The 25,051-nt window shown below is 42.9% G+C and overlaps 1 protein-coding gene across 4 annotated transcripts in view; it reads left to right on the forward strand.

The window, feature by feature from the left end:
* The window catches only part of HACL1 (2-hydroxyacyl-CoA lyase 1), a 25,770-nt gene extending 1,031 nt beyond the window's left edge, over positions 1-24,739 (forward strand). The window contains exons 2-17 of one of the 4 annotated variants that reach the window (XM_018574805.1): positions 1,619-1,723; positions 5,182-5,222; positions 5,354-5,434; positions 6,872-6,944; positions 8,839-8,916; positions 9,134-9,228; positions 10,354-10,466; positions 10,726-10,861; positions 11,171-11,276; positions 13,744-13,827; positions 15,882-15,983; positions 17,218-17,372; positions 19,140-19,298; positions 20,385-20,492; positions 23,617-23,803; positions 24,707-24,739. In XM_018574805.1, coding sequence (XP_018430307.1) covers positions 1,619-1,723; positions 5,182-5,222; positions 5,354-5,434; positions 6,872-6,944; positions 8,839-8,916; positions 9,134-9,228; positions 10,354-10,466; positions 10,726-10,861; positions 11,171-11,276; positions 13,744-13,827; positions 15,882-15,983; positions 17,218-17,372; positions 19,140-19,298; positions 20,385-20,492; positions 23,617-23,803; positions 24,707-24,739 — 1,656 coding nt within the window. The remainder of the gene's footprint in view (positions 1-1,618; positions 1,724-5,181; positions 5,223-5,353; positions 5,435-6,871; positions 6,945-8,838; positions 8,917-9,133; positions 9,229-10,353; positions 10,467-10,725; positions 10,862-11,170; positions 11,277-13,743; positions 13,828-15,881; positions 15,984-17,217; positions 17,373-19,139; positions 19,299-20,384; positions 20,493-23,616; positions 23,804-24,706) is intronic. The other 3 variants (XM_018574875.1, XM_018574940.1, XM_018575004.1) reach the window with 3 other exon arrangements.
* The last annotated feature ends 312 nt before the right edge of the window (positions 24,740-25,051 follow it).

Here is a 25,051-nt window from a genome sequence, read left to right on the forward strand (position 1 = left end):
GCTAAAGCAGGAGCACATTTTCATGGGATTCAGGATCCTCAATTTTAGCAGGATCCTGTGAGAAGGACAAGTGATGTCACCCTTACCTAAGGCTGAGTGTGTCTAGAAGCTGGGGAGTAATAAGGGAAGGGTGCTGAGGGTGAAAGGGAAGTATTTGTTTTGTAAAGCTTTCAGTGAACATTTTTCTTAGGGAAGAGAGACTGGAACATTAGCGGACCTTACATTTTGATTCAAGGTTCACTTTTAGGGTACGTTCACACCAGATGCAGTGCGTACCGGTCCGATTCTGTCCCGGGACGCACTGCATCGCATTGCGGATTGCTCACTTTTTTGTGGGGTAGGAGAGGGCGTGGCAGGCCATTGAAGTGAATGGCACCGTAGCCACACCATCCTGCCGCAATGCGGTCGCCCGTGCGGGTTTTACAAGGCACATTGTGCCTGCGGTCCAGTGTGGTGCGATCAAAATAGACGCACTGCATCTGGTGTGAATGTACCCTAAGTGCCTGTTCACACCATATGCAGTGCTTTCTGGCCGGAATGCACTGCATCGCATTGCGGTCCGGCTCAGTATTTCGTGGGGTTGGAGGGGGCGTGGCGTAGTGAATGGCACCGTAGCCACGCCCTCCGGCCGCAATGCGATCGCCCGCGCAGGATTGCAAGGCACATTGTGCGATCAAAATAGTGCTTGTAGCATTTTGATCGCACTGGACCTCAGGCACAATGTGCTTGCGATCCCGTGCGGGTGATCGCATTGCGGCCAGAGGGCGTGGCTACGGTGCCATTCACTTCAATGGCCCGACATGCCCCCTCCAGCCCGGCAAAAAAGTGAGCCGACCGCAGAGCATTCCGGCCAGAATCGGACCGGAATGCACTGCTTACGGTGTGAACCAACCCTAAATCACACCGTTCTAGCGTGCAGGTGGTGTGAACCAGCCCTTAAAGCGCATTTCCACTTTTGTGTCCAAATTGGATTAACACCCATTTAAAATTTGTTACATATTGACCTCACCTAAGTTGGAAAAAAAATATTTAAAAATGCTTTAGAAAAGCAGCTCCGATATAAACAATAACTTGTGCACATAAGACCTAATAAAAACAGGAGTTCTGTGGTAGGTAACATACTAGTTGCATACAAGTAACATTATTTCCTCATCCTTAAGGTACCCATACACTGCACGATTCTCGTACGAGAATTGTGCGAAATCCCGCGATCGTACGCGAATCGTGCAGTGTGAATGAAGACGTGTGACCGTTTCTACTGTACGGTCGCACGTCTTTTGTCTAAGGAGCATGCTAGAAAACCAGCCGAAAATCTTACGATTTTCGGCTGGTTTAAACGGTGCTCGGGAGACAAATGCCGAACGGGCCGGTGTGCGCACGCTTCAGCATTGCGGTCGCAAGTACGATCTAGCTGTCCAAGATGGGCAGATCGTACGTTTTTTAAATTACTTTACAACCATCGCAAGACCAAAGTCTTGCGATGGTTGTAAAGTGTATGGCCACCTTAAAACCGAGCTCTCCGCAGTACAGATATATTACAAGATAACAGCTGCTCTTAAAGGAACACTAGATTATAACACACAATCTCCTGTTCATTTTTTTGTGTTTCTATTTTCAGAATGTGAAGTACATGTTTGGTATTGTTGGGATTCCTGTGATTGAAATAGCTATTGCCGCCCAAACAGTAGGAATCAAGTATGTTGGCATGAGAAATGAGCAAGCGGTAAGTACAGCAAAGTCATTTACCAATATTTATAGTGTGTTTTTTTGTTTTTGTCATTGAACGCTTTTATGCACACAAAAATACCCACTGATTGTGTCAGAATTTTGCAGATGTCCTGTGCACACTTACTGTGTTATCTCAAAAACACATCGTACAAACAGCGCTCTTGTAATGATGTTGAGGGGGTAAACAATGTGTGACCCTACATAGTGTGCAGCCCTGAAGCCCAGGAGGAGTGCCTGTGGATATGCAAACTAGAAACAAAAAAACAAAAAGGGCGCAACGCTAAGTGGGCTAACTGACCGGGTCGGAAGACCCAGGGAAGGTGACAGGGAGAATTATGTGACAATGGGTGCAAAAGGCACAAGAATGAGCACTTACGTTTTAATTCATGGGACCAGAGGCTGAACGGCCGGTGTGGAGGATCGGGTCATCCGTGGTGTCTATCTGGAACTGGTGTGCCGGAGAATGTGCATCCACACGGGGAGAGGAGGCTGTGGGCGAAGGTGAGAGGGGCGGAGAAGCCACAAGAATGGGGACTCAGTCCGTGGCCCGCTGTGTGAGTCCAGGGGCCGAGTTGTGCGGGAGAAAATCAGCGGTGTCAGAAGCAGGCAGAACTGCTGTGGCCGCGGCTGTGGATCGTGATGCACAGTCACTGACGGCACCGACTGAAGCAGTGTGCGGGAGCCGTGGGCTGAAAGTGGTCAGCTGTCAGTCGGATCTGTGGTGGGAAGAGGGTAGTAGCGGGGTGGAGGGGCAGTGAGCTGAGCGACGCGTTTCGAGGAGCGATACCTCTTTTTCAAGCTCGAGAAGGAACAGTTCCAGATAGACACCACGGATGTCCCGATCCTCCACACCGGCCGTTCAGCCTCTGGTCCCATGAATTAAAACGTAAGTGCTCATTCTTGTGCCTTTTGCACCCATTGTCACATAATTCTCCCTGTCACCTTCCCTGGGTCTTCCGACCCGGTCAGTTAGCCCACTTAGCGTTGCGCCCTTTTTGTTTCTTTTTTGTTTCTAGTTTGTGTTATCTCAAGGAGTCTAACTAGCCCCCCTACTTCTTGTCTTGGAATACAGACAAGGGGAAGAGATGTTGTAGAGATGAAGATAGCGAAAGAGTTTCAGTAGTTTAACTATAACTAGATAACTTGCAAAAGACTGACAGCAGTCAGTGTGTGGGTGCAATAGCCAGCCTGCTATTGGCTATTGCAACTTGAAATAGCCAATAGCAGGCTGGTTATTGTTGGGCAGGGGTAGCAGTCACAGTGGCATTGGCTTACAACCAATCCCCCCTTCCTGCTGGGCGCCATTTGCAGCGGTCTGTGTCTCCTCCAATCCCTGTTGCCTCTGCTAAGGAGGGAGTTGGGGAGAGCAGCAGTGATCAGAGGGGACACAAATTGCAGCATGCAGTGGGCTCCCAGCGGGGAGGAGAGTGCTGCGGGGGTGTGGGGTATGTTGAGGTTGGGAGGAGCTCTCCGTTGGGAGCATCAGGGATCAAATGGGACACAGAGCCGGCTCCCAGCGCGGAGGACAGAATTAGGGTATTTACACCAACTAATCGATAATGAGAATCGTTGACAATGATTCCTTTTATCGATTATTCGATTAGTTGGTTGCAGCCCTAGTGCTGATGTATTTTTTAGTGAAAGAGGGTAAAGGTCTTCTTTAAAGGACAACTATTCAGAGATTAAAATGTACTCTTCCCAATACTGAGAACCAGCGTGTGGCACTGCAGCTGTCACATGCTGGTGTCATACCGGAATCTGGACTGCGTCAGCACAAGCAGCACAAGTGCAGAAGATGTGATTGGGTCCATAAATTTCATAGGCGCATATGTGATGAAGCGGGTCCAGGAATTTTACAGTCAAGGCGCCGCTTCACCAATCAGCAGCCCAACCCGCATCCGCCCCCCAAAAGACAACGGAAGTGATTCGCAGGTCCAGATTTCGAACAGGTCCAGGATTCTACCAGAACACCGGATCTATTTATCGAGAGCTATGCGATCACAAACCGCTGATCGCTTAGCTCACAGGCTTCTCCCAGACAGGCAGGGGAGGTGGGTATAGGTAGCTCTGGCTCTAGAGAGGCAGAGTCAGCTGTCAGTCAGGCAGCAGGGTGGATTCTGACAGTATTGTTGGGATCTTTCTTGACTGCAGAGCGGCTCTGTGCTGTCAGCAAATAGTGACCAGTAGCCCGCTATATGCTGAGTTTGGGTCACAGGATCACATTTAGTACATTTACTCCTTTTGACCCAAAAAAGAACTAATGCGAAAAAAAAGGTTTGTCTTTAGTTCTTTTTTTAACATACACTTTAGGGCTAGAAGTGTAATAATGGAGTCAGAATTCAACATCTACTGATCTAACTAAAATCAACTGAACTGTTTGCTGTATGTCAGGGGTAGGCAACCTCACCCTTCAGCTGTTGAACTACAAGTCCCAGCATTGCTAGACTCTGGCAGCCACAGGCATGGCTTCCAAAGCAGAGGCATGATGGCATTTGAGGTTTTGCCGCAGCTGGAGTGGTGGAGGTTGCCTAACCCTGCTGTAAGTGATTCCCCGCAGGGAAATCTTATCGACAGATGAGTGCTTTGGCGCATGGGGCATGCGTAAGAGAAACTGCATGATCCCAATACGCTCTATTGGAAGCGTATTGGCATCATGCAGTTTTTACAAGAATGGCAGATGATTTCACATCAATAAGCAGAGCTATATGCACATGTAATATTTAGTGGAAGGGGTTAAAAATACTCTGTTTTTAACAGACAATCCGGTACATCTAATTAACTGATCATGAGATCTGCCAGCACAGTTCAGACAGGGTTAATTATGGCAAACATAACTCCCCAGCCACCTCCTTGACATTACATAGTAGGAGAAAGCTAAATAAGATTTACAGCCAATAAAAGGGTCACCAACGTTTTTTTTGAATATTTTTTTCAAGTTATACTATTTGAAAGGGAACATGTAAATAATATACAGTGGGTGTTATCTCAGTTTGGCTGTACAAGTGGAAATACACTTTATTGATCAGATGACTTTGCACAGGCACTGTTCATGGGAGTCCTGTAACAGAGCACATCACCACAGAAACAGAATTTCACAGTTCACAATTCAGATGATTGCTTTAGTATAAAAACCGCCCACAGTGGATGACACAGAGTCTTATTAATGTGTGTGGTACTTACCACCCACCTCGATTACAGTATTACTGAAAAATGTTTTTCAACGCCTTTCTCCAGTGCAGCCGTATGAATGACAGTCTCCCCGCAGACCTTTGCCAGCCTGGGGCATGCCCCCAGACATTTTTCCAGATGTCATCTGTGCCGGTCTGGATATGATATCTATAAACCGTAGAGTAATAGACAATTCTGATTTTATACTCTGATCTGCAGTATTTCAATGCCGTCTTATTAAGCTTGAACCTACCGGTAACTTCTCTATATTGTATCTTGCCTTAGGCATGCTATGCTGCATCAGCCGTGGGATATCTTACAGGCAGGTAAATATTTGTTTTCATTGGGTACATATGGGCACATGAGTATTTCATATTACCTCTTGATGCTAGCAGGTGGCATATTCTATTATGCTTGTACAATATTTATTTGCTGATTAAAGGTTTTTATTTTTCAGACCTGCTGTGTGCCTCGTGGTGTCTGGACCCGGTCTCATTAATGCTCTCAGTGGGATGGCAAATTCTAATATGAACTGCTGGTAATCTGTTTTACACTTCACGTATGTTCTAACAGCCAGGGTACTGAAGTGATCTATAGTCCTAATTAAGGAACGAGCTCAGGTTCAGACTAAAGCGGAACTCCTCCAGAAAGCAGAAGGAAGCTCCTTCCATGCCGCCCAATCAGCTGCTTGATATAAACACAGGGGAGGGAATGCGGTGGGGTTATTGACCTTATAAGGCTACTTGCCTATATTTCATAAATGACATTTACCTAAAATGTGTTTGTGGATATATACGGTAAAGGACATCAGCACAAACATCCCGCTTATTTGTTTACATGAAGCTGCAGGGTGGGGAATGCCCAGCCTGCTGCTGATTAGGTGAAAGAGCCCATGGCACTTCCATGTTTTGGAGGAACTCTGGTTTGGGATGGGTTTGGTCTAGGGATGCACCGGTATTTTGGTACCGAGTACCAATAATTTTTTTTCCGGTACTCGCAGATACCAATTACAGAGTATCGGAAGTCCCATTCAGGAAGCCAGGTGGCGTGTAATGACTCCTCACCTGGCTTCCTGATTAGCCGGGTAGCGTGTAAAGACTCGCCACCCGGCTTCCCGATTAACAAGAAAGTCTGTCCCCTTTTGCCTTGGTATGTCCAGCCTGTCACCCCCGGGGCCTCTCCAGCCAGAACGCGGCCTTCCTCCGCTACCCAGCCGGAGCTGTCTGGCCGGCTAATCAGGAAGCCGGGCAGCGCGTCATTACAGGTAATGACGCGCTGCCCGGCTTCCTGATACAGGAAGTACTCGTGAAAGGCATCGGAGCATTTGGGCGAGTACGAGTACTCGCCCAAATACTCGGTATCGGCACCGATATCGATACTAGTGTTCGTATCTGTGCATCCCTAGTTTGGTCCGAACCTGAGTTCATCTTTAGTCATAATAATTGTCTTTAGCACATAGATCACATAGTTGTGATTTGGATTCTGTTGGGGGTTTTTTGGAGTCCACCTCCAGCTAAATCTTTGTTTTATTTGAGCAGATCAGGGGTAGGCAACCTTGGAACTCCAAGCTGTGCTAAAACTACAAGTCCCCTCTGCCTCTGGGAGTCATGTCTGTGGCTTTCAGAGTCTTACAATGCCACATGGAGCTTGTAGTTCCACAACAGCTGGAGTGCCAAGGTTGCCTGCCCCTGGGATAGACCATGTATGGGGGACAGAATTTATATCTATCTGCTGCCTTTGCTGTCTTGGGTACTGGCTTATGTTACCATTCCATGACTCTCCTTTGGGCTGATCACAGTTAAGGCCGGAGACTTCATTCAGTCCTCTGCTCTTCAGTAAAGGAGATCGGCCTGTAAATGAATATGTCGCTCTTTGTTGTTTAGGGAACATGAAGAATACTAATATCAAAGTTATTTTTGAGGTGTTTTTTCATCTTTAATACATTATATTCATTGTTGTTTTGCTGTTTTGTTAGGCCTCTGATTGTCTTAGGTGGGTCCTCTGATTCTAGCCAGGAAACAATGGGAGCATTTCAAGAGTTTCCTCAGGTACATAGCGTTATGTGACATGATTAATAAACTGTTTTGTTTTTTTGAAGTGAAATTTGCTCCACTCTAAAGTAGGATACACATGGAGTTGTGCTTGTGACCCTATGCCATTGGCAGAAGTCAATCATTAGATTGACTTTTGCCAAAGGAACATGCTAGATAATCTTGAGTCGAACAGTGCTTGCAGCCAATCAGCTCCAAGCATCGTTCAGGTATTCTGACAGCGGCTGTCAACCGCTGTCAGAATACAATGCTCACAGCGGGAGAGAATGCATACCCGCCAAATCTTATATGTTTTTGTCGTTCAGCCCCCAAGTTGAACAAAGAAAATATTACCCTGTATAGCCAACTTTACTTGAAGGGGATCTGTGAAGAAGCAAAATACTAGTCTTATACTAGAAGCCTGTTAGTAATGAGGAGCTTCTTTCAGCCAACAATCAAATCCAAACCTGGAAGTTTTAATGTGATGGATGATACACACAGAGAGGGTAAGCAACGCATATTTCAGCATAAAAATGTGTATGAAGTGGACTGCAAAAAACCCATCCTGCTAGAAATCCTTACCCTCTATTCTCTGCCCACCCTGTATTGTATACTACAGAACATGTCCCCCCATGTTATAGAGATAAAGAATGGAGGAGCTCTTTTGTAGTCTTAAAACACATCCTATCCTACGGTGATGCTGCTCCTCCATGGATACAGTACAGTGAGTAAATGTTGTCTCCTTAGAACAGGAAGTGTGCTAATGGAAGGACCACTGGGTAAAAATAAGGGGGAAAAAGCTCATAGACACCATGTCTGGTAATCTGCAATATATAAAATTGTTGTTCTTGGTTCTAGATACACTTTAAGATTAAAGGAGAACTATGGGGTTAGGGCTTTTCCCCATAGTTCTCCTAAGGGTAACGGGAGGATACAAACTAGCGTACTCCCGTCACCCTAAGCTCAGTATACCGCGAGCCACAGCTGAGACACCGCAGCAGAAACGGATCCCGGCAATTATGTCGGGATCCGCCCAGCTGCGTGAGTGACAGCTGGCTCTGCTTATCTAGAGGCAGAGCCAGCTGTACCCTCCCCCGTCCGTTCCGCCAGTCAGCGCTGGAGGATTGGAGCGGGGAGGGGGGAATCCAGTCCCTCCCCTGTCACGGCTATCTGCAGTGACAGGATCGAGAAGTGAGCGATCTTTGCAGTTTTCGCACGGCCGCAGTGTTTGCTGCAACTTGAATAGCTCACTGACTGATATCTCCATGCACAATATCTGTTTTGTATATCCATATCTGCTTCCCCGGTCTCTGTTGTAACCTTTGTGAAGCTGTGATTTTTAGATTTATGATGGTGCAGGAGTGCAAGTTCAGTAACATATGTGCTCTGGTACATGTCAAACGGCAATCCAGCCCTCTTACTCCTTCTTGTAGGCCCCATTCACACTACAAATGGGACTGATGGCATGAACCTCATGAATTCCTCTGTGAGACTCATGTGATCTGCTGCGGGTGAGAGGCGCTGTACACATACAATGACAACTGCTTCCGCACACAGCTGTTCTGTGTTCACATGTAATTGTACATGCTGCGACTATCTGCAGGTGACTGCACCTGAATGCAGACTGTTTGTCTCCAGACGCGATCCTCTGCAGGTATTGGAGGAATTTATTAGGCTCGTGTGTGTAGCCCCATTCATAAGTGGAAATGGGGACTACAAAAATGTTTTATGGCCCCTGTCTCTGGGATTAAATATTGGAAGTTGGAATTTTTACTATAAGGTAAATTCTGGAGTGCCATAACGTTTAATTTGATTTGGCCCCAGTGAAAATTCTCAATTCAGTCCACAGTTTCCTCTGAGCTTGACATGCCTGGTTTGGTTTGTACATAATATCTTTTATTTTGTATTTTAGGTGGAAACATGTCGATTGTACAGTAAATTCACCACCAGACCCAGCAGCTTGGAAGCTATACCCATTGTTATTGAGAAGGTATCCCTCCATTATGTTTTGGTCTTGTTATATAATCTGTATATATCTTTTATTCCAGTTATTTATGGCTGGTCAATTTGTTTATACTTTGAACTGACTTGCCGTTCAATGTAATTTGCATGTGAAGCTGATTTGGGCATCACTAGTCTATGTAAACCTTTGTGAGGGTTACTGTAAGTATCAAGTGATCAGAGAAATAAATAATTATTTTTTTCAGGCTGTAAGAACAAGTATGTATGGCCGTCCTGGTTCTTGCTATGTAGACATACCTGGAGACTTTGTAAATAAGATGGTTGATAGGAGTGAAGTCAGGTAAGTCAATACCTTGGGGGTGCTATGCCATTATGGAAGTTGGGATCCTCTAAACTTATGATATTTTGCGTACTGCATGATTTTTTTTGAGTGTCAATTGTAATCCTACTGTGTACAATTCAGAAAAGCATTTGTGGGTTGTGTGTACCATCTACTCACAATGTGGCAGATATATATCTTTTGTCTGGCCCTGCAAGTGCTGCCACTCGAGTCTCCTCTTTCTTTCTTTTTTATTTATTTATTTTTTGTTTAATCTGACTACTTTTTTAAATTATTTTTAGTATTGTTTTAACAAAACATAGTACAAAAAATAAAGACAGCCTCCTGCTCTAACACATGTCCCTCCAGAATGGATCCTCTCTTGTTGCACCTAAGTATACCTAGATGTCCTGCATCAGGTCAACACACTGCACTGTGCAAATTGATAAACTGAGCCCACAGTAGAGGGCACTTTATGGTCCGATACTTCATCCCCGTGCTTTATGCCCAGGGCATTTTATGGTCTGTTACTTAATCCCAGTGCTCCCTCTACTAATTGGAAGTCAGTTCTTTTAAAAGGAGAACTAAAGCCAAACATTTTTTTTTGGCTTTAGTTGTCTTTTGGGTCACAGGAGCACAAATTCGGAAAATAGTGGGGTCCTGCACACTATATGCTGATAGTTCAGAGCTGCTCTGCAGCCAGGAAGAAACATGACAATGTTGTTGGAAAACACACTGCTGCCTGATTGACATTTGACTCTGCCTCGCTAGAGCTAGAGCCAGAGCTGTGCCCGCCCCTTCCCTGTCTGCCCCTCCAATGAGCGCTGAAGGAACAGAGTGAGGAGGGGGGAATCCCTGCAGGAAGCGGTGTATGACAGTCACTACTCTCTGCAGGGAGAAGCCGTGAGCTGAGCGATCAGCGATTTGTAATCACTCAGTTCTCAAGCTATAGAGCCTGCGTGGGTCACCTGCATTTTTCTCTCCCAATTGTTCTCCTTTAAATAAGTAAATACAATAAATATAGTATGAATAGAAAACAATTAGAGTCCTGCTATGTACCTTGCTGGCTAAGGACATGTACACCCCCATTGTAGCATCCCACACTTTGTCATGTAGTTAATAGAAATATTTTCTGTCTTTCACAAGGTACACAACTTGCTGTTTACCGTGTCCCATCAGCCTGGCTGACCCTTTAGAAGTACAGAAAGCAGTTGTTGCGCTGAAAAAAGCGCAAAACCCCCTGGTTATAATAGGAAAAGGTAAGTTATGGCTTCATATCAAGTACAAAGTGCCCTATGAGAACTGTGTAGATGTCGTGTAACACGGAATATGTAGATAGTCATGTGTTTTTCAGATACGTTTACAATATGAATATAGCCCTGCAACATGCCAATTACCCATTTATGTTAAATGTAAAATAACCTTGTGACTTGTGGTTACAGGGATCATCATATTGTAGATGTCACCATTTTTAATTGAGAGATACTGTATATGTAATTTTGTTTTATTTTTTGAAAGGTGCTGCTTTTTCGCGTGCAGAGAACACTATACAAAGACTAGTAAATGAATGTGGACTCCCATTTTTAGCAACTCCGATGGGTAAAGGTGTGGTACCCGATAATCATCCATTTAGCGTTGCTGCTGCCAGATCCAGGTAAAGGGCTTGTCCTCATGTATATGACAATTGCTCTTGAGAAAACAGAACCTAGAAACATAATCCAGGCAAATGGGGAAAATACCCTATAATAATGCATGCTTTCACTGGTGCTAGTGAATGTGACTTGACCAGGTGAATAAGTGAACCTATTTAGATGTGTCTGTTTTATAAATGTGCATTCAGCAGCAAATAAGAAACAAATGCTTGTCTCTTTGTCACTCGTTTTTGTTACTGCATGTTAAAACATTTTGCTCATTATGTATTTTGACTGGTTGCTACCTGGCAATATCTTTTTCTTGCCCACAGTGCATTGCTGCGTGCAGATGTTATACTGCTACTGGGTGCCAGACTGAACTGGATTTTGCACTTTGGTCTTCCACCACGGTTTCGGCCAGATGTGAAGATCATTCAAGTGAGATAAAGTTTGGTTATAAAAACAGAGCATATGTTATGATGCCATAGTGATATATATGATGGTTTGTGTTAGTGTAATGTAGTGAGGAGGACAAAATTCAGACATGCCCATACAGGATACTTTCTCAGAAAGTTGCATTAAGCCCTCATTCACACCTAGCGTTTTATAGCTTTTTTTTCTGTCCTAATAAGCGTTCCAAAAAATGCCCAAAACAAAATTCCATTCATTTCTATAGCCATGTGCACATCTGAGCATTTTGTCGCTTGCAGCAAAACGCTCGTCACTGGAAAAAAGTACATTAACTTATTTTTGGCAGATTAAGCTCTTGTTGGTTCCATAGAGTTAGCTGGAAATGCTCAAAAATGCGCGACACTATTATGCTTGCACGCGTTTGTCCATTTACATCAATCTGTTCACAAAGACACGCAACATAATGTACGGCCATAAAACGCGTAAAAGAAAAAGGGCTAAAAATGTGCAGCGAAAACGCTGTTGCTTTGATGTGAATGCAGCACAAATGTCATAGTGGTTAACACTAGGGATGCATCGATACTACGGTAGCTGGGCGTCCAAATGCTCCTATACCTTCCCCGATCCCGGAACTTCAGAGTCCTGCGAGGGAACATGGAGCCGGCTTCTCCCAGCCAATCAACATTGAGGCAGCTTCCCAGCCAATCAGGCTTTTTGGGAAGCTGGCTAGATGCTCAACATTACAAAACCACATTGCTAATCTCTACAAGAAGCATAATGGGAGATGATGTGCAACAGCCAACCAGTGTCACAGCAACACACAGAAGTACAGACAGCAAGGCTGGACCTGGACAGAACATGTACTACTTGACAGGTAAATATTCCAGCGCTCCAAAAGGTATTGTCGTGTAATGATTTACCGCTCGGCTTTCTGATACCGGAAGTTCTGGTATCGGGATAGGCATCGGGAGCATTCGGGCGAGTACCAGTACTCGCCCAAATATTTGGTATCGGCACCGATACTGATACTAGTATCGGTATCAGTGCATCCCTACTTCTTACCATATAACAAAGTTTAATGGAATAGTTCAAAACTTTTAATGTACCCATTGCTTTCTCATGTCCGTGAGATAGCTGCACTTGTGTTCCCAGATCTGCTGCAGCCATTGCTTGGGGGTCTAGCCCCACCGTTTTATTTATTTTGTTTGTAAGACATTGAGAATCCTGCTGCAGTAAACGGAGTGACAGTGCATTCCATGGGGGTGGAGTGGGGGTAGTAAAACTCTGCTGAGGATTATCTCTATAGCTATTTGAAAGATATAAGAAATCAGTGAATCATTTAACTTGCTGAGGGCAACCAAAACCAAGTAGCTGTTTTCAGTGGGCTGACCCTTTTTAAAATGTATCTATAGTCAAAGTAAATATGTATTTCTATATTAAATTTCCATATGTTCTATCCCACTCCTAATAACTATATCGATCTGGATGTTTGTAAACTTATTGAAGGTGGCCATAGGATGTACTTCCCCCAGTGCAGTGACACAATTCACTCAGCTCTGTGAATGTTCACTTCTTTATTTTACCACTCTCACAAAGCCTGCTTTCTGGACTCAACCTCTGAACAATGTAATAGCACCATTGCCTGCGGCAAGCAATTCAATACGTGCTGCATAGTTTTGAGAAATCCACATTGCATAACATCAGGCAGCAGTAAAAGAGCTGCAAAGCACACTGGGAATCCAGGAAGTTGTGGAAAGTGATGGGCAGACAGAAGGCAGCACTCACTACATAAAAGGGATTTTTTTCCAAGTCAGCTTTGATTGCTTTAAAAAACAACTCTAGTATGTATTCCTATTATAATGCTGATGTTATAACAGGAAAGTATATGCTGAGATTTTACATTTATAGAAAAGAGGAGGCATTCTATTCAGTATGCTGGAGCCCTCTTGGTTTTTTTTTATCACAAATGGGGACAGGTTTTCCACACTGAGAATCATCACTTGTTCTGCCTGATGAAGGGGATCCTGTGTGACCCCGAAACGTCACATTAAGTGTATCACACTATGCTACTCATAATTCAAATAAACAGACGTATTTGATTCGCTATTGGAATGCCGGCATCTCTTCATATTCTACTTGATATCTACCACGGTTGCCAGCCGTCGACTACGGTAGCACCCACCCTTATTTCTTTGGAAATCTGCATCACCTTTAAACAGCAACATTTTCATTTCTGAGTTTAAATGTGCACTTTGCCGGAAGAGATATTAAAGGTATGTGTCATAGACTGCAGGTGGTGCCATTATAATAGCGATACCTCAGTCTGACATATTTAATACACTGACCTCGTAACTCCCTATGAGCAACCTGTAAAGCTTCTGCCAAATGTTTCATGGCCTAGTTTTGTCTGAGCTGATAATATTATAGCCTTACGGCACAAATAATTTTCAGAATGATCTTTTAAGGTAAAGTTATTCTCTTCTGCTCCTGACAGGTTGACATTTGTCCAGAGGAGCTTGGCAACAACGTTAAACCTGCAGCAAGTCTCCTGGGTGATGTTAATGCAGTGACTCAGCAGGTAAGATGTCTACTGTCACTTGGCAGGGTAAGCGCTTTAAAGCTTCTTTTTGTACTGCAACAAATAACATCACTCCATCAAGTTAGCCAGAAACTATTTTTACATGTGCAATTGTTTTTGTGCATCTATATTTCTGTTTTGTCCCTTTTCCAGTGTACTTCTACTAAATGCCTAAGTCATTCCAGTAGAACAAACTACTCGCAGACTTTCACTAGCAGTATATCTTTGATGTACAGTGGTAAGATCCTTATGTGTGATTTCCAAGATTGACCCAGCTGTCGCAACCTTTCACCATTGCATTCACTGTATAATAAACTACAGAGAAACACCTTCATGTGGGGAAATGACAAAGTTGCAAACTCCAGTAGACAAGTTCTTGTCCTTGACAAGTCATCAAGCTAAAAGAAGAAAATGGGTGGTTTAGCCCACCTACTATCTCCACCCATAAATAGTTTGTGGCAGGCTGAAACTTAAGCACATTACATGTGTTACTGGCTGTAAATAATAAACTGATTCAGAAATCTAGTATTCATCAAGCATATTTAACACCCCTGTCTCTTTGCAGGATACAATTGTGGTAATAGTGTCTACTGTCTGCGTTATTTGCTTCCTAATGCAGACTTTTTTTCATATGATTTGGTCCTGCCAAGTGATTGCAAACGTTTGGTGGTCGGTGACGTCTAAATTATCTTTAATGCTATCTAAATCAGTATTGTGTACTCTGGAGTGTGTCTTTTTGGCCTCATTGTACTAGGATTTTCCTGAGAGAAATGCTCGTAAACTAATTGCTACTAAGTGGATGCATTTGGGTTAACCTACGGTCTCTCAATGGACCTTGATGGTTAATCATATAATTCCTTATGAGAAACTCGTTTATGTCCATAGAAATTGTCCTAAACAGCAACAGATATGGGGTGTCTTGGAGGAGTATGCCGTTGACCTCTATTACTGCTTAGGCCTGGTTCACACCTGTACGTTTTGTAGCGCATTCAACGCTCTACGAACGCTCTACAAAACGCTCAAACATGAAAATCCCATTGTTTTCTATGGGTATGGTTCACACCTTGCCATATTTCAGCCCGTCTGAACGCGCTACAAAACGGCCTACGCCTGAAAAGGTACATGAGCTTCTTTGCAGCGTTTTTGTTGCACGTTTCCATTGGTATACAGCCAATTCGCTCTCGGAAACGCGCGTTTGTCGCACATTCGATACGCCTAGGTGTGAACAGAGCCTTAGGCATTTTCCATGGTGGTCGCCTTTACATTCATTATATATGCATTTCTTTTATATACTCTTCAGAACTGTCTGTATTTTGTACTGTTTTATATTGGGATGCACAGATACTTTTCGAGTACCAGTGCCGATACTTGGCATTTTCATGAGAACTACCAGGGTTGCAGCGGTTGCAGCTGGGACCCGGCTCTGGCACTCCACCACTGTCCTGAAATCATTAGTCTGTATTGTTTTAGAAAAACTGTCACATGACAATAAACAAAAATGTATCAGTACTCGTACTTGTAAGTACTCGGCAAGTACCAGTACTCGTACTCGCAAAACTGGTATCTGTGCATCACTTTATTTATATTTATAAAAACAAAATCGTACATTAAAACAGAGATGTACAAATCCCAGGAGCTCCGTGTGCTCCTTACAAATGACAGCTGTTTCCTAACTTTTACATTTTTCTCTAGTCTAGTCTTGGAGCTCAAAAGTATCGGTGCATGTACTCGTACTTGTACCGAGTACTGTACTTGGTATCTGTGCAACCATAGTTTTATACCACTATTGTTACAAGGGCAACTCATTTTTTGTTGTTGTTTTAGTTTGTATTCATATACTATTTGTCTTGCATACCTGTGCAATGCTTAATTTGTACTGTTTAAAAAAAAACAGATCACATCACACATCAAGCATATATAATAATCTATATTGAACACTAAAAGAGAAATAATATTGTTAAAAATAATAATTTATTATTGAGTTATTGGTTTTTTTATTGACTTATTGATTTTTATTGATTTTTTTGTTTTGTCTGTTTGTTTATACCTGAAAGCTTTTAGATGAGTTGCTAAAGAGCACTTGGAAGTATCCGCCCACTACAGGATGGTGGAAAGACTTAAAAGCAAAGATAAAAGCCAATGAAGAAAACTCAAAGGTGAGAAGGCAGACAGTCTTATGATAAAGTGGACCTGACAATCCAACTTTTAACAAGGAATCAGTTCATTATAAATCAATACCAATAGCCATAGCTTGAAGGGAAAGTTATAATGTTTTTGTGCATGTGTTTTTCTTTCTTAATTTGTAATAACGAGATAATATTTTTAGAGCTTTTAAATCAGGCGAATAAAGAAATATTACATATGATACATACGTAAGTAAAACACCTTAATCTCTAACACCAGAAATGGGTCAGCCAAAGCTGAGGTTTTTAAGAACAAACATGCATGTTGCATTAAGGCAGTCCATTCATGTTTTTGCAGAGCAGTGGTGTGAATGACTTCAAAGGCAGGGAGGAATGAGGTCTCATTTCAGGTTTTATTTCTGCCTCGATCGCTTCTGGGGAAAGTTTCCCTCATTTTCTGCCCCATGACATCCAGGGCATTGCTGTAAGCTGAACTTCCTGTTTGCTGTGGCTTCAGTGCTTTTCCTACATATTCCTATGCAGATTTCATTACCGCCATCTTTCCCAAACAGGTACCGTAGCACTCTAAGCTGCCTCCTGGTTTTCTTGGGTGTTCTTTGAAATTTTCACACAGTGCCATGCATTTCTGTGGTTCATGCAGGCAGTCTGACGGCACCAGGGAACAGAATTGCACTAATCGAGGGAGGGTGGGATCCATTCAGATCCCACCCTCCCTCGATTAGGTCATAAGTTTGCCTTCATCCAGGCTTTCTCCCACATCCTGCCCCCTTCGACTGTGGCTCCTGATGTGATGGCGGGACTCTAATGTAAAAGGGGCTTCTGATGTGAAGTAGGAACTCTGAAGTAATGTGCCACACATTATTTTTTACATTTGTTTTGCGGGTTACAGTTTAGACTGGGTGCCTCAAGATTTTGCATATTTTTAAAGGGTGCCATGACTGAAAAAAGGTTGAGAAACACTGCATTACACTGTGCTGGGTAGATGTATTAACATTGAAAAGCTGACATGTGGCTGGTTTGCTGTATTGGCCTCATGCTTCCTCCAAAACCTGTAAATTTTAAGAAAATTCACTAGTCCATTAAAAAAAAGCTGTTCATAATCTCACCAGAACAGAAGCAGGTAAATACTTCATATGGAGGTGCCGATACTGTCTGTGTTTCACCCCGTCTGGCAGTTTGCTAGTTTTACCATGATTGCTTTAGTTTCAATATCTTCAAATAACAGTTTTTTTTTGTTTTTTTGCAGGCTTTAGCTTTACAGACAACCGTTCCAATGAACTACTATACTGTATTTCACCACGTGAAACAGGTGTTGCCTAACGATTGCATTATTGTGAGTGAGGGAGCAAATACAATGGACATTGGACGAACTGTACTCCAAAACTTAAATCCGCGTCACAGGTACATAAGTATCTTGAACTACCTGCATGAAGTCAAATATGTTTAAGCTTTTGCTTACCTGTGTGCCCACAGTGGGAAAGGCCAACAATCAGGCTCTCAGAATGTTTGTTTTACTGCAGTGTATAATATAGCAAAAGCAGCAGGTAGTTTGCTCTCTTGTCTTGCACTTGTGGGTCCTGGTTTTATATCCTTCTCGTTATGACATCTGTATGGAGTTTGTATGTTCTCCCAGTATTTCGGTGGGTTTCCTTCAGGTGATCTGATTTCCTCCCGAATCCCAAAATATCCTGGCCAGTTAGGTTTCATCAACCCATTGTGTGTGAGTGTGGCACGGGGATTAGATGGTCAGCTTCTTCTAGTTCAGGGACTGATGTTAATTGCTCAGTGAATCATTCGGGTTTATTTACTAAATAGAAGAGCCTGTTCACTAAGTAATGTGAATGTTCAGTTTGTAACGCAAATAAATGTTAGTAAAAGGTGAACATGTCTTTACTTTAAATACCCACTCATAGTTGCATAGTTAGGTTGAAAGTCCATTGAGTTCAACCTATAGAGATTAACACTATGCCCACATTTACCCAATGTTGATCCAGAGGAAGGCTAAAAAAAACCCTGTAAAGCATGGCTCAATTTTCTCCAACAGGGGGAAATCATTCCCTCCTGATCCCATGAGGCAATCGGATATTCCCTGGATCATCAATCTCTGGTGTTTATTTTACTTATAATTTTGGTTTTACTTAATCATGTACTGGCAAGAATCTATTTTTATTTATTTATTTCTTTATTTCCCTCGGACTTGTTTGGTTATTCAAAGGAAACACGGTTCACCCAATTAACCCACATTCACTCTGCAACATGAACATACACTTTGTTAAGTGGCCTCTACTTCTCAGTAAATTAACTCCATTGTGTTATATGTTGGGAAAATATTATAAAATATATAATAATGAAGAACATTTTATCTGACTTTGTAAAAGTTACTTTTTAAACACTGATTGTACCCAGTAAAGCGGCCCATTGATTGTGACACAGCATTGATCCCCCCATCTACGCTAGACATTATGGTTGGGGAAATCTCCCCTGCCACGCTTTTATATTCTGACAGCCAGCACCCACAGTTGTCGGAATACCTGAACATTAATTACAGCTGATTGGCTGCATTCCCCTTTCATCTGACAATTTTCAGCCTGGCTCCTTCGACCACAGTCAATTGAAATATAGGCTTTTGTGAAACACAGTGGTGCCGACAGAGCCACACACAGCTCAAATTTAGACTAGTTCAGCAGGACTGTTGGAGTTAGAGTGATGTTATCTGGGAGTAGTCAGAACTGCAAACTAATGCTGCTGCAGCACAATCACAATCACTATGTCGAAAGTCACCTTACAACCGCTGTGGACCTTGGCAATGCTTGAGGCTGAATTCGCACTGTTGCAGTGCATAATATTCACACTGGTGCACTACAGTGCAATCATGCTGAGTGGCATACTAAGGCACCTTGTGGTAAGCCGCACAATGCATGTAAGGTGCAATATCACCTATTCAAAATGATTGGGCTGCCATAATGCACAAAAATGTACTGCAATATGCATAGTGAATTGGCCAATTTTCCTGCCCCAATCCATACAGCCCAAAGCTATGAGAAATGGCATTCTAGAATACTGTACATACTTTTATGGAAGTTATACAATTTTTTTACATTTTCTATTTATCTTTTAAATGGCAGAGCTGTAATTCATTGTAACCGTACAATTTCTTGTTTTCTACAGATTAGATGCTGGTACATTCGGCACAATGGGAGTTGGCTTGGGATTTGCCATAGCAGCTGCCATGGTAGTAAAAGATGAGAGCCCAGAAAAGAGAGTGGTCTGTGTGGAGGGGGACAGTGCCTTTGGTTTCTCTGGCATGGAAGTTGAAACGATCTGCCGGTAGGAATCTTCTAGAAAACAAAACCATCCCACTCATTTGTAACTGTTGCGAATAAGTGCACCTTCATGAAAGCAATACAAATTGACTTTTATGTGATGTTTACTTCCAGCCAATCAGCATGGAGCCGACTTGCCGGCAAATCAGGAAGCCAGGAGGTGGGTTCCTTACTCGCTGCCCGGCTTCCCGATTGGCCAGGAAGCCCACTTAATGCTGATTGGCTGGGAAGCCGGTTTCCCGGCCAATCACAATGGGGCCGGCCAAACAACAGGGAAGTTTGCTTCCTGGGCAATCAGGACGCTGGCGGTGTTTCATTACCTGTTGCCCGGCTTCCTGATTGCTTGTGAAGCCGGCTCCATGCCAGCGGAAGTATCGGTACTCTGTATTGGCGAGTACAAAAGCAAAATATCGGTACTCCATACCGAAAAAATGGTATCTGTGCATCCCTAATAGACAGTATTGAGTCATCATTTTTGTAGTCCAAAACCCATGGAAGCCCAAGCAGCTGGTAGCTGAACAGATGCCCAGAGGGAAATCTGATCCATTTTTGTGAAAAGGGGAACAATTCTGACATGATCTCAAAGGAGATGACATTTGTTGAATAAGAACTCCGGGCAGAAGAAATATGAACCCTTGCAGTGGGGTTACCCCTGCACTCAAGGGTTAACTGCTTGTTTTGGTCTGGGGTCTAAAATAAAAAGATATATTCATCTGATCTTCAGTCCTGCCTGGCTGTTAGTCCTGTCCCCACAGCCTCTACTCTCCCCTGGTCTCTAGTGGTTTAAGGACCCGTAAGTCATCACCTCTAATACAGTGTATTAGATTTGAGGATGACAAGGGACATTCCACTACTGGAGCGAAGGCAAAGAGAGGTGAGCGTATTAAGGCTTGGGTGAATCTTTATTCTTCTGTCCCCTAGAAAAAAACAGGCAGTTAACCCTTGCAGTACGGGGGTAGCCCCACTGCAATGTTGCCTGTGAGAGAATGTTTTCACTGTCAGAACATCACTGTAGGCTACGCCAAACATTTTCTACCTGAACAATGTTTGAATAATGGGATGTATCAACATTTGTTATTATTTTTTCCAGGCACAATCTACCCATTATCATTATTGTGGTGAACAATAATGGAATTTACAATGGGTTGGATGAAGGTACTTGGAATGACATGATAAAGGCTGGAGACCCAGCTTCAATGTAAGTAATAGGATGCTTTTTATTGGATTGAAGTTATTTACTGAAATAAATTATGAAATGGTTCCAGTTAAGGGTCTTCTAAAATGACTAATTTGAGCTGAATATTTAGGGTATTGATGTGAACATTATTTTAAAAAGGAAACTAGTCACAGTAGATGGCTGTATTTGCATGTAGGTATAGACATGGCTGTGACTTAAAGTGACACTAAACTCAGGAGTTAAATCTTAAAAATGCATTCAAATACCTTAACTATTAACAACAATGTAGCTTTTTTATGTATCACTTGGGTGTAGATCCTCAAATCATCTCTGAATTCATGCTGACACTGTCCTTCCTTCTGGAGGGTGGCTACTTTGTAAAGTAGCCACCGCTCCAAGCTCACTCCCATGATAGACTGTAACTTCAATACAAATTAGTAAACGTCAGATTGTAGTGTATCATGGGAGTGAGCTTGGAGCTGTGGCTACTTTACAACACACACAGGGACCACGGGGAGCAAAAGTAGCCACCCTCCAGAAGGAAGATCAGTGCCGGCACAAATTCAGAGATGATTTGAGGATCTACAGCCGAGTGATACACAAATAAGATACTTTTTTGTTATTAGTTAAGGTACTTGGATGCATTTTTAAGATTTAACTCCTGAATTTAGTGTCACTTTAAACATCTTTAAAATGTATGAATATGGACAAAGTACTCTCATCGCATTTTAGGTCTGTGTTAAGCAATTCAGAGTCATTTTAGACACACTTATGATGTATAGGTTCTACTCCTTTTTAAAATAATACTAGAATATACATTTACTCCTGAGGCCTTTTTATTAGGTACACTTTCTCAGTGGCCACCTTATTAGATACACCTATCTACTATCAATAAACAGGTGAACATGCTTTGTTTCATGCTGCGTGTGTCCATTTTGTACAATGCCATATACATGTTATTGCAGGAATCTGAAGTTCATATCAAGCAATGCACAATCCTCAGTCCACCAGTTTTGGTCATCCTATGCCTACTATAGCCTTGTGTTTCAGGGGTGGGACCCAGTATAGTCTTATGTTGCTGTAGCTCATCTTCTTCAAGGTTTGACATGTTACATGCCTTTCTGCTCATAACGGTTGTAAGAAGTGGTTCAGTCAGCAGTTATGGACTTTCTGTGAGCTTGAGCAAGTCATAGCATTCTCTCAGTAAAGTAAATCTAATCTCAGTCACTAAAATCCCATAAACATTAACAGGTTAATGTAATTAAAATAGTTTTTTTATACTTCTTAAATGTGAAGCCTTTATTGAATAAAATATCCGGGGATCCAGCCATGAAGGTCATTGTTTCGGCATTTCTTGATTTGGGGTGACAACTGTCTCTCAGCTGTGCTCCTACACTGTCAGGCTGTCGCCTCCTCTGGTGGAAACAACAAGCAGCAATGTCAGCACACCTTGCGCACTGTTCTCGTTCTTCATCAGGAGGCTGGTCCGGGGCAGTTATTTGTCACCGATGCTGGAGCAAGTGCATGTAGACAAGAAGTGACTGGAAAAGGCTGAAAGTTCAAAACTTATAATGGCTAGAAAAAGGTGAAAACCTTTATCTACAGGATGAAAAACAAATAGAAGCTGTGTATGATGTTTGTGTTTTTAGTAAACTAAAATATCATCCAGTTAGATGTTTTGGAGTTTCGATCTATTAAGCAAATTAGCAACACAGTTAGTCTCATATCTCTTCACAAACTGTCTCTTAGCTCCTCGTTTCCAGTTGTGTCGTGCTCACCCCATCACAAAATAAACAGTTGTGAAAAAAAAATGATCACACTTACAAGAATAAGTGACACTAGGCGTTATAGCATATATTGTCAATCACAAAACCGTTCATGACAAAATGGATATAATGAAGCACCTTAGATTATTACCATGCAGGCATGAATAGCCCTCATACATCCACACAACTTGTGCTATAATTCGAACGAATAAGTGAAGATGTTCTGAACACACACCAAATATCACTTAAACGTGTTAGTTCATGTAATAAAGTAAGAATTTGAGACGAAATAACACAGTCCCTTTTTTCACTGTAATTCGTGTCCCCGCACCTCTGTGAAGTTCACCTTGAAGACAAAACGCTCACCTTGTTATCAGACCTACACAGAGGTCTGGTACTGCATGTCTCTCTCTAGCTGTTGGGCAGTGAAACCTATAGAGAGAAACAATGTCTCCCATTGTACACCACCTCCGGCCTTTTTTTCAGTGGTAACCACTCCTAGGATATCAGGCAAAGATGCCCATACAAAGGGGCGCTTTCCCAAGTGATCCTACACAGCCTCAGGTCAATCATTCAGAACAAACACAAAAATGATACATAGCGCAGAATGTTCCAATAAAATAAACTTTATTAAAAACTACTACACACATCAGCAGGGGTACAGCTATGTGAACAGTAACTATGAACACGACCTGCCTTTCTTTCTGCTACTCCCAGGCAGTAGGCTACAAGCAAGTACGGATCTATTCCTCCTTCCGTCGCTGCTGAACTCCTCTGCCATATTGAGCTTGTGACTCCGCCCTATGTACGTTACGTCCTTTACGGACTTCATCGGGAGCCCCTGAATTTTATCATTGTCTCTCCTCTCCTGTTTAGCATTGCTTTGTCGTGCAAGCAAATTAGATAAATGTTCCTTATGTGTTTTACTTGGGTAATTGCTGCTTACTATATGCTTCTTGTTCTTCTCTCTGTAGACATAGAAAAGGTAATGCGTAACAAAATCTGTTGATGTCAGCTGGAGCTGCGATGTTGTCACCATGTTTGGTGCCAACAATCATTCCACAGTCACTTAGACCCTTCTTTCTGAGTTGTAGCCTCAGGATTTGATCTGTTTGGTTTGCAATAATGAGCGTGCGTACCTTTTTATATGGTGGTGTGTGCATACAATATAGATACACACATTACATGTATAGAGTATGCTGTAGGTTACTCCTATAATTTTTTTTTCTTTTGGTATACGAGTTACCTTTCATTTGGTTGGCTTCCTTCTCCACAACTGCTAAAATTGTGTCTTTATCTGGATGCTAAAAAAAAACCAACAATCTTGTGCCACTACAATTTCCTAATTGAAAACATTGCACCTCTGTTCTTTTTTTCAGCACACCTCCTGTATCTTTATTGCCAAATGCTCGTTATGAGCAGGTAATGACGGCCTTTGGTGGGAAAGGATACTTTGTGCAGACACCTGAGGAACTGCAGCAGGCGCTGAAAGCCAGCTTCGCGGAGAAACATCTTCCATCTCTGATCAATGTCATGATCGATCCTCAGTCAGACAGGAAGACTCAGGTAACATTTGCATACCTCTAGGTCTGGGAACACCATCCATCTGATGATTGTGAGGACACCTTTTCATGCATTTTACCAAGCATTATAGGGTAATGGAATCTACTACCGCAGTGCTTCGTTTAGTTTGTAAAAAAAGCTCCACCATATGCGGTAGAGAGGCACAATGAGGCTAGAGTGTCCATAATGGATACGTTGCCCTCAGTGCAGCTCAGCAATGCTGAACCTGATAAAATCACAGGCTCAGCTCCCACCTGGCTACTGCACCTGTCACACTGGCAGGTGGAGTAGTAGATGACTTACACTGTGGGTGAGCAGAGCCTGATGGGGACTTCAGAGAACTGAGTTCCCCATTAGGTCAGCTCTGTTGCAGACTGACAGGCAGTGGACGGGTGCCATAGCCAGTCTGCTATTGGGACAGCGTCCTTAATGACCAGTGAAGCTAACAGTGGATGGAGCCTGATGGGGAACTCGGAGAACTGAGTTCCCCATCAGGTCCGCTCTGCTGCTGATTGGCAGTGGGCAGGTGCCATAGCCAATAGCATGCTGGCTATGGCATCTGCCCATTGCCTGCTGTCAATCTGCAGCAGATTGGACCTGATGGGAACTCTGAATTGCCCATCAGGCTCCATCCACTCAACGTCACTGACAGTAGGCATCACTGTTTGTTAAGGAAGCTTTCAACTACAGCTGACAGCATCCTTATCGACCAGTGACGCTAACAGTGGAGGGAGTCTGACGGGAAATCCTGAAAACTTTTAAAGGTCCATTCCACCAGAAAAGTGTCGTTAAGGCTTTATTGAATTCCACTCAATGTATTTATATTCATTTTCTAGCTAGTTTCTTGTTTTCATAATCCAGTAAGGTGGAGGACTAAATAATGACCTTCTATTTTGCTTTTTACAGGAGTTCCACTGGCTGACTCGGTCTAACCTGTGATTGGCTGTCACTGTCTGCCTGATGGAGACTGAGCGTTCAAACCAAAAGAGACATAAAGCAGTTCACATATGCTGCAATCTGTTCAGTAGTAAGCAATTTCCCCAATATTACAGAAAATGTGTTCAGCTAGAACCAATTCAGTTTAAAATAAACCTTTCCTAAGAGAAATATGATGGCTGCATTGCTGACCTCCTTCTGAAAATACTAGCTGCCTGGAACCTGTTCCAAACTTCAATATTTTAAGTCACTGACTCCAAATAAGAATGCACATCAGGCATGCCAATGTAAAGTCCATGTCAACATACTGCATTG

This window comes from Nanorana parkeri, unplaced genomic scaffold (genome assembly GCF_000935625.1).
Source record: "Nanorana parkeri isolate BGI_ZX_2015 unplaced genomic scaffold, ASM93562v1 scaffold4, whole genome shotgun sequence".
Classification (NCBI taxonomy): Eukaryota; Metazoa; Chordata; class Amphibia; order Anura; family Dicroglossidae; genus Nanorana; species Nanorana parkeri.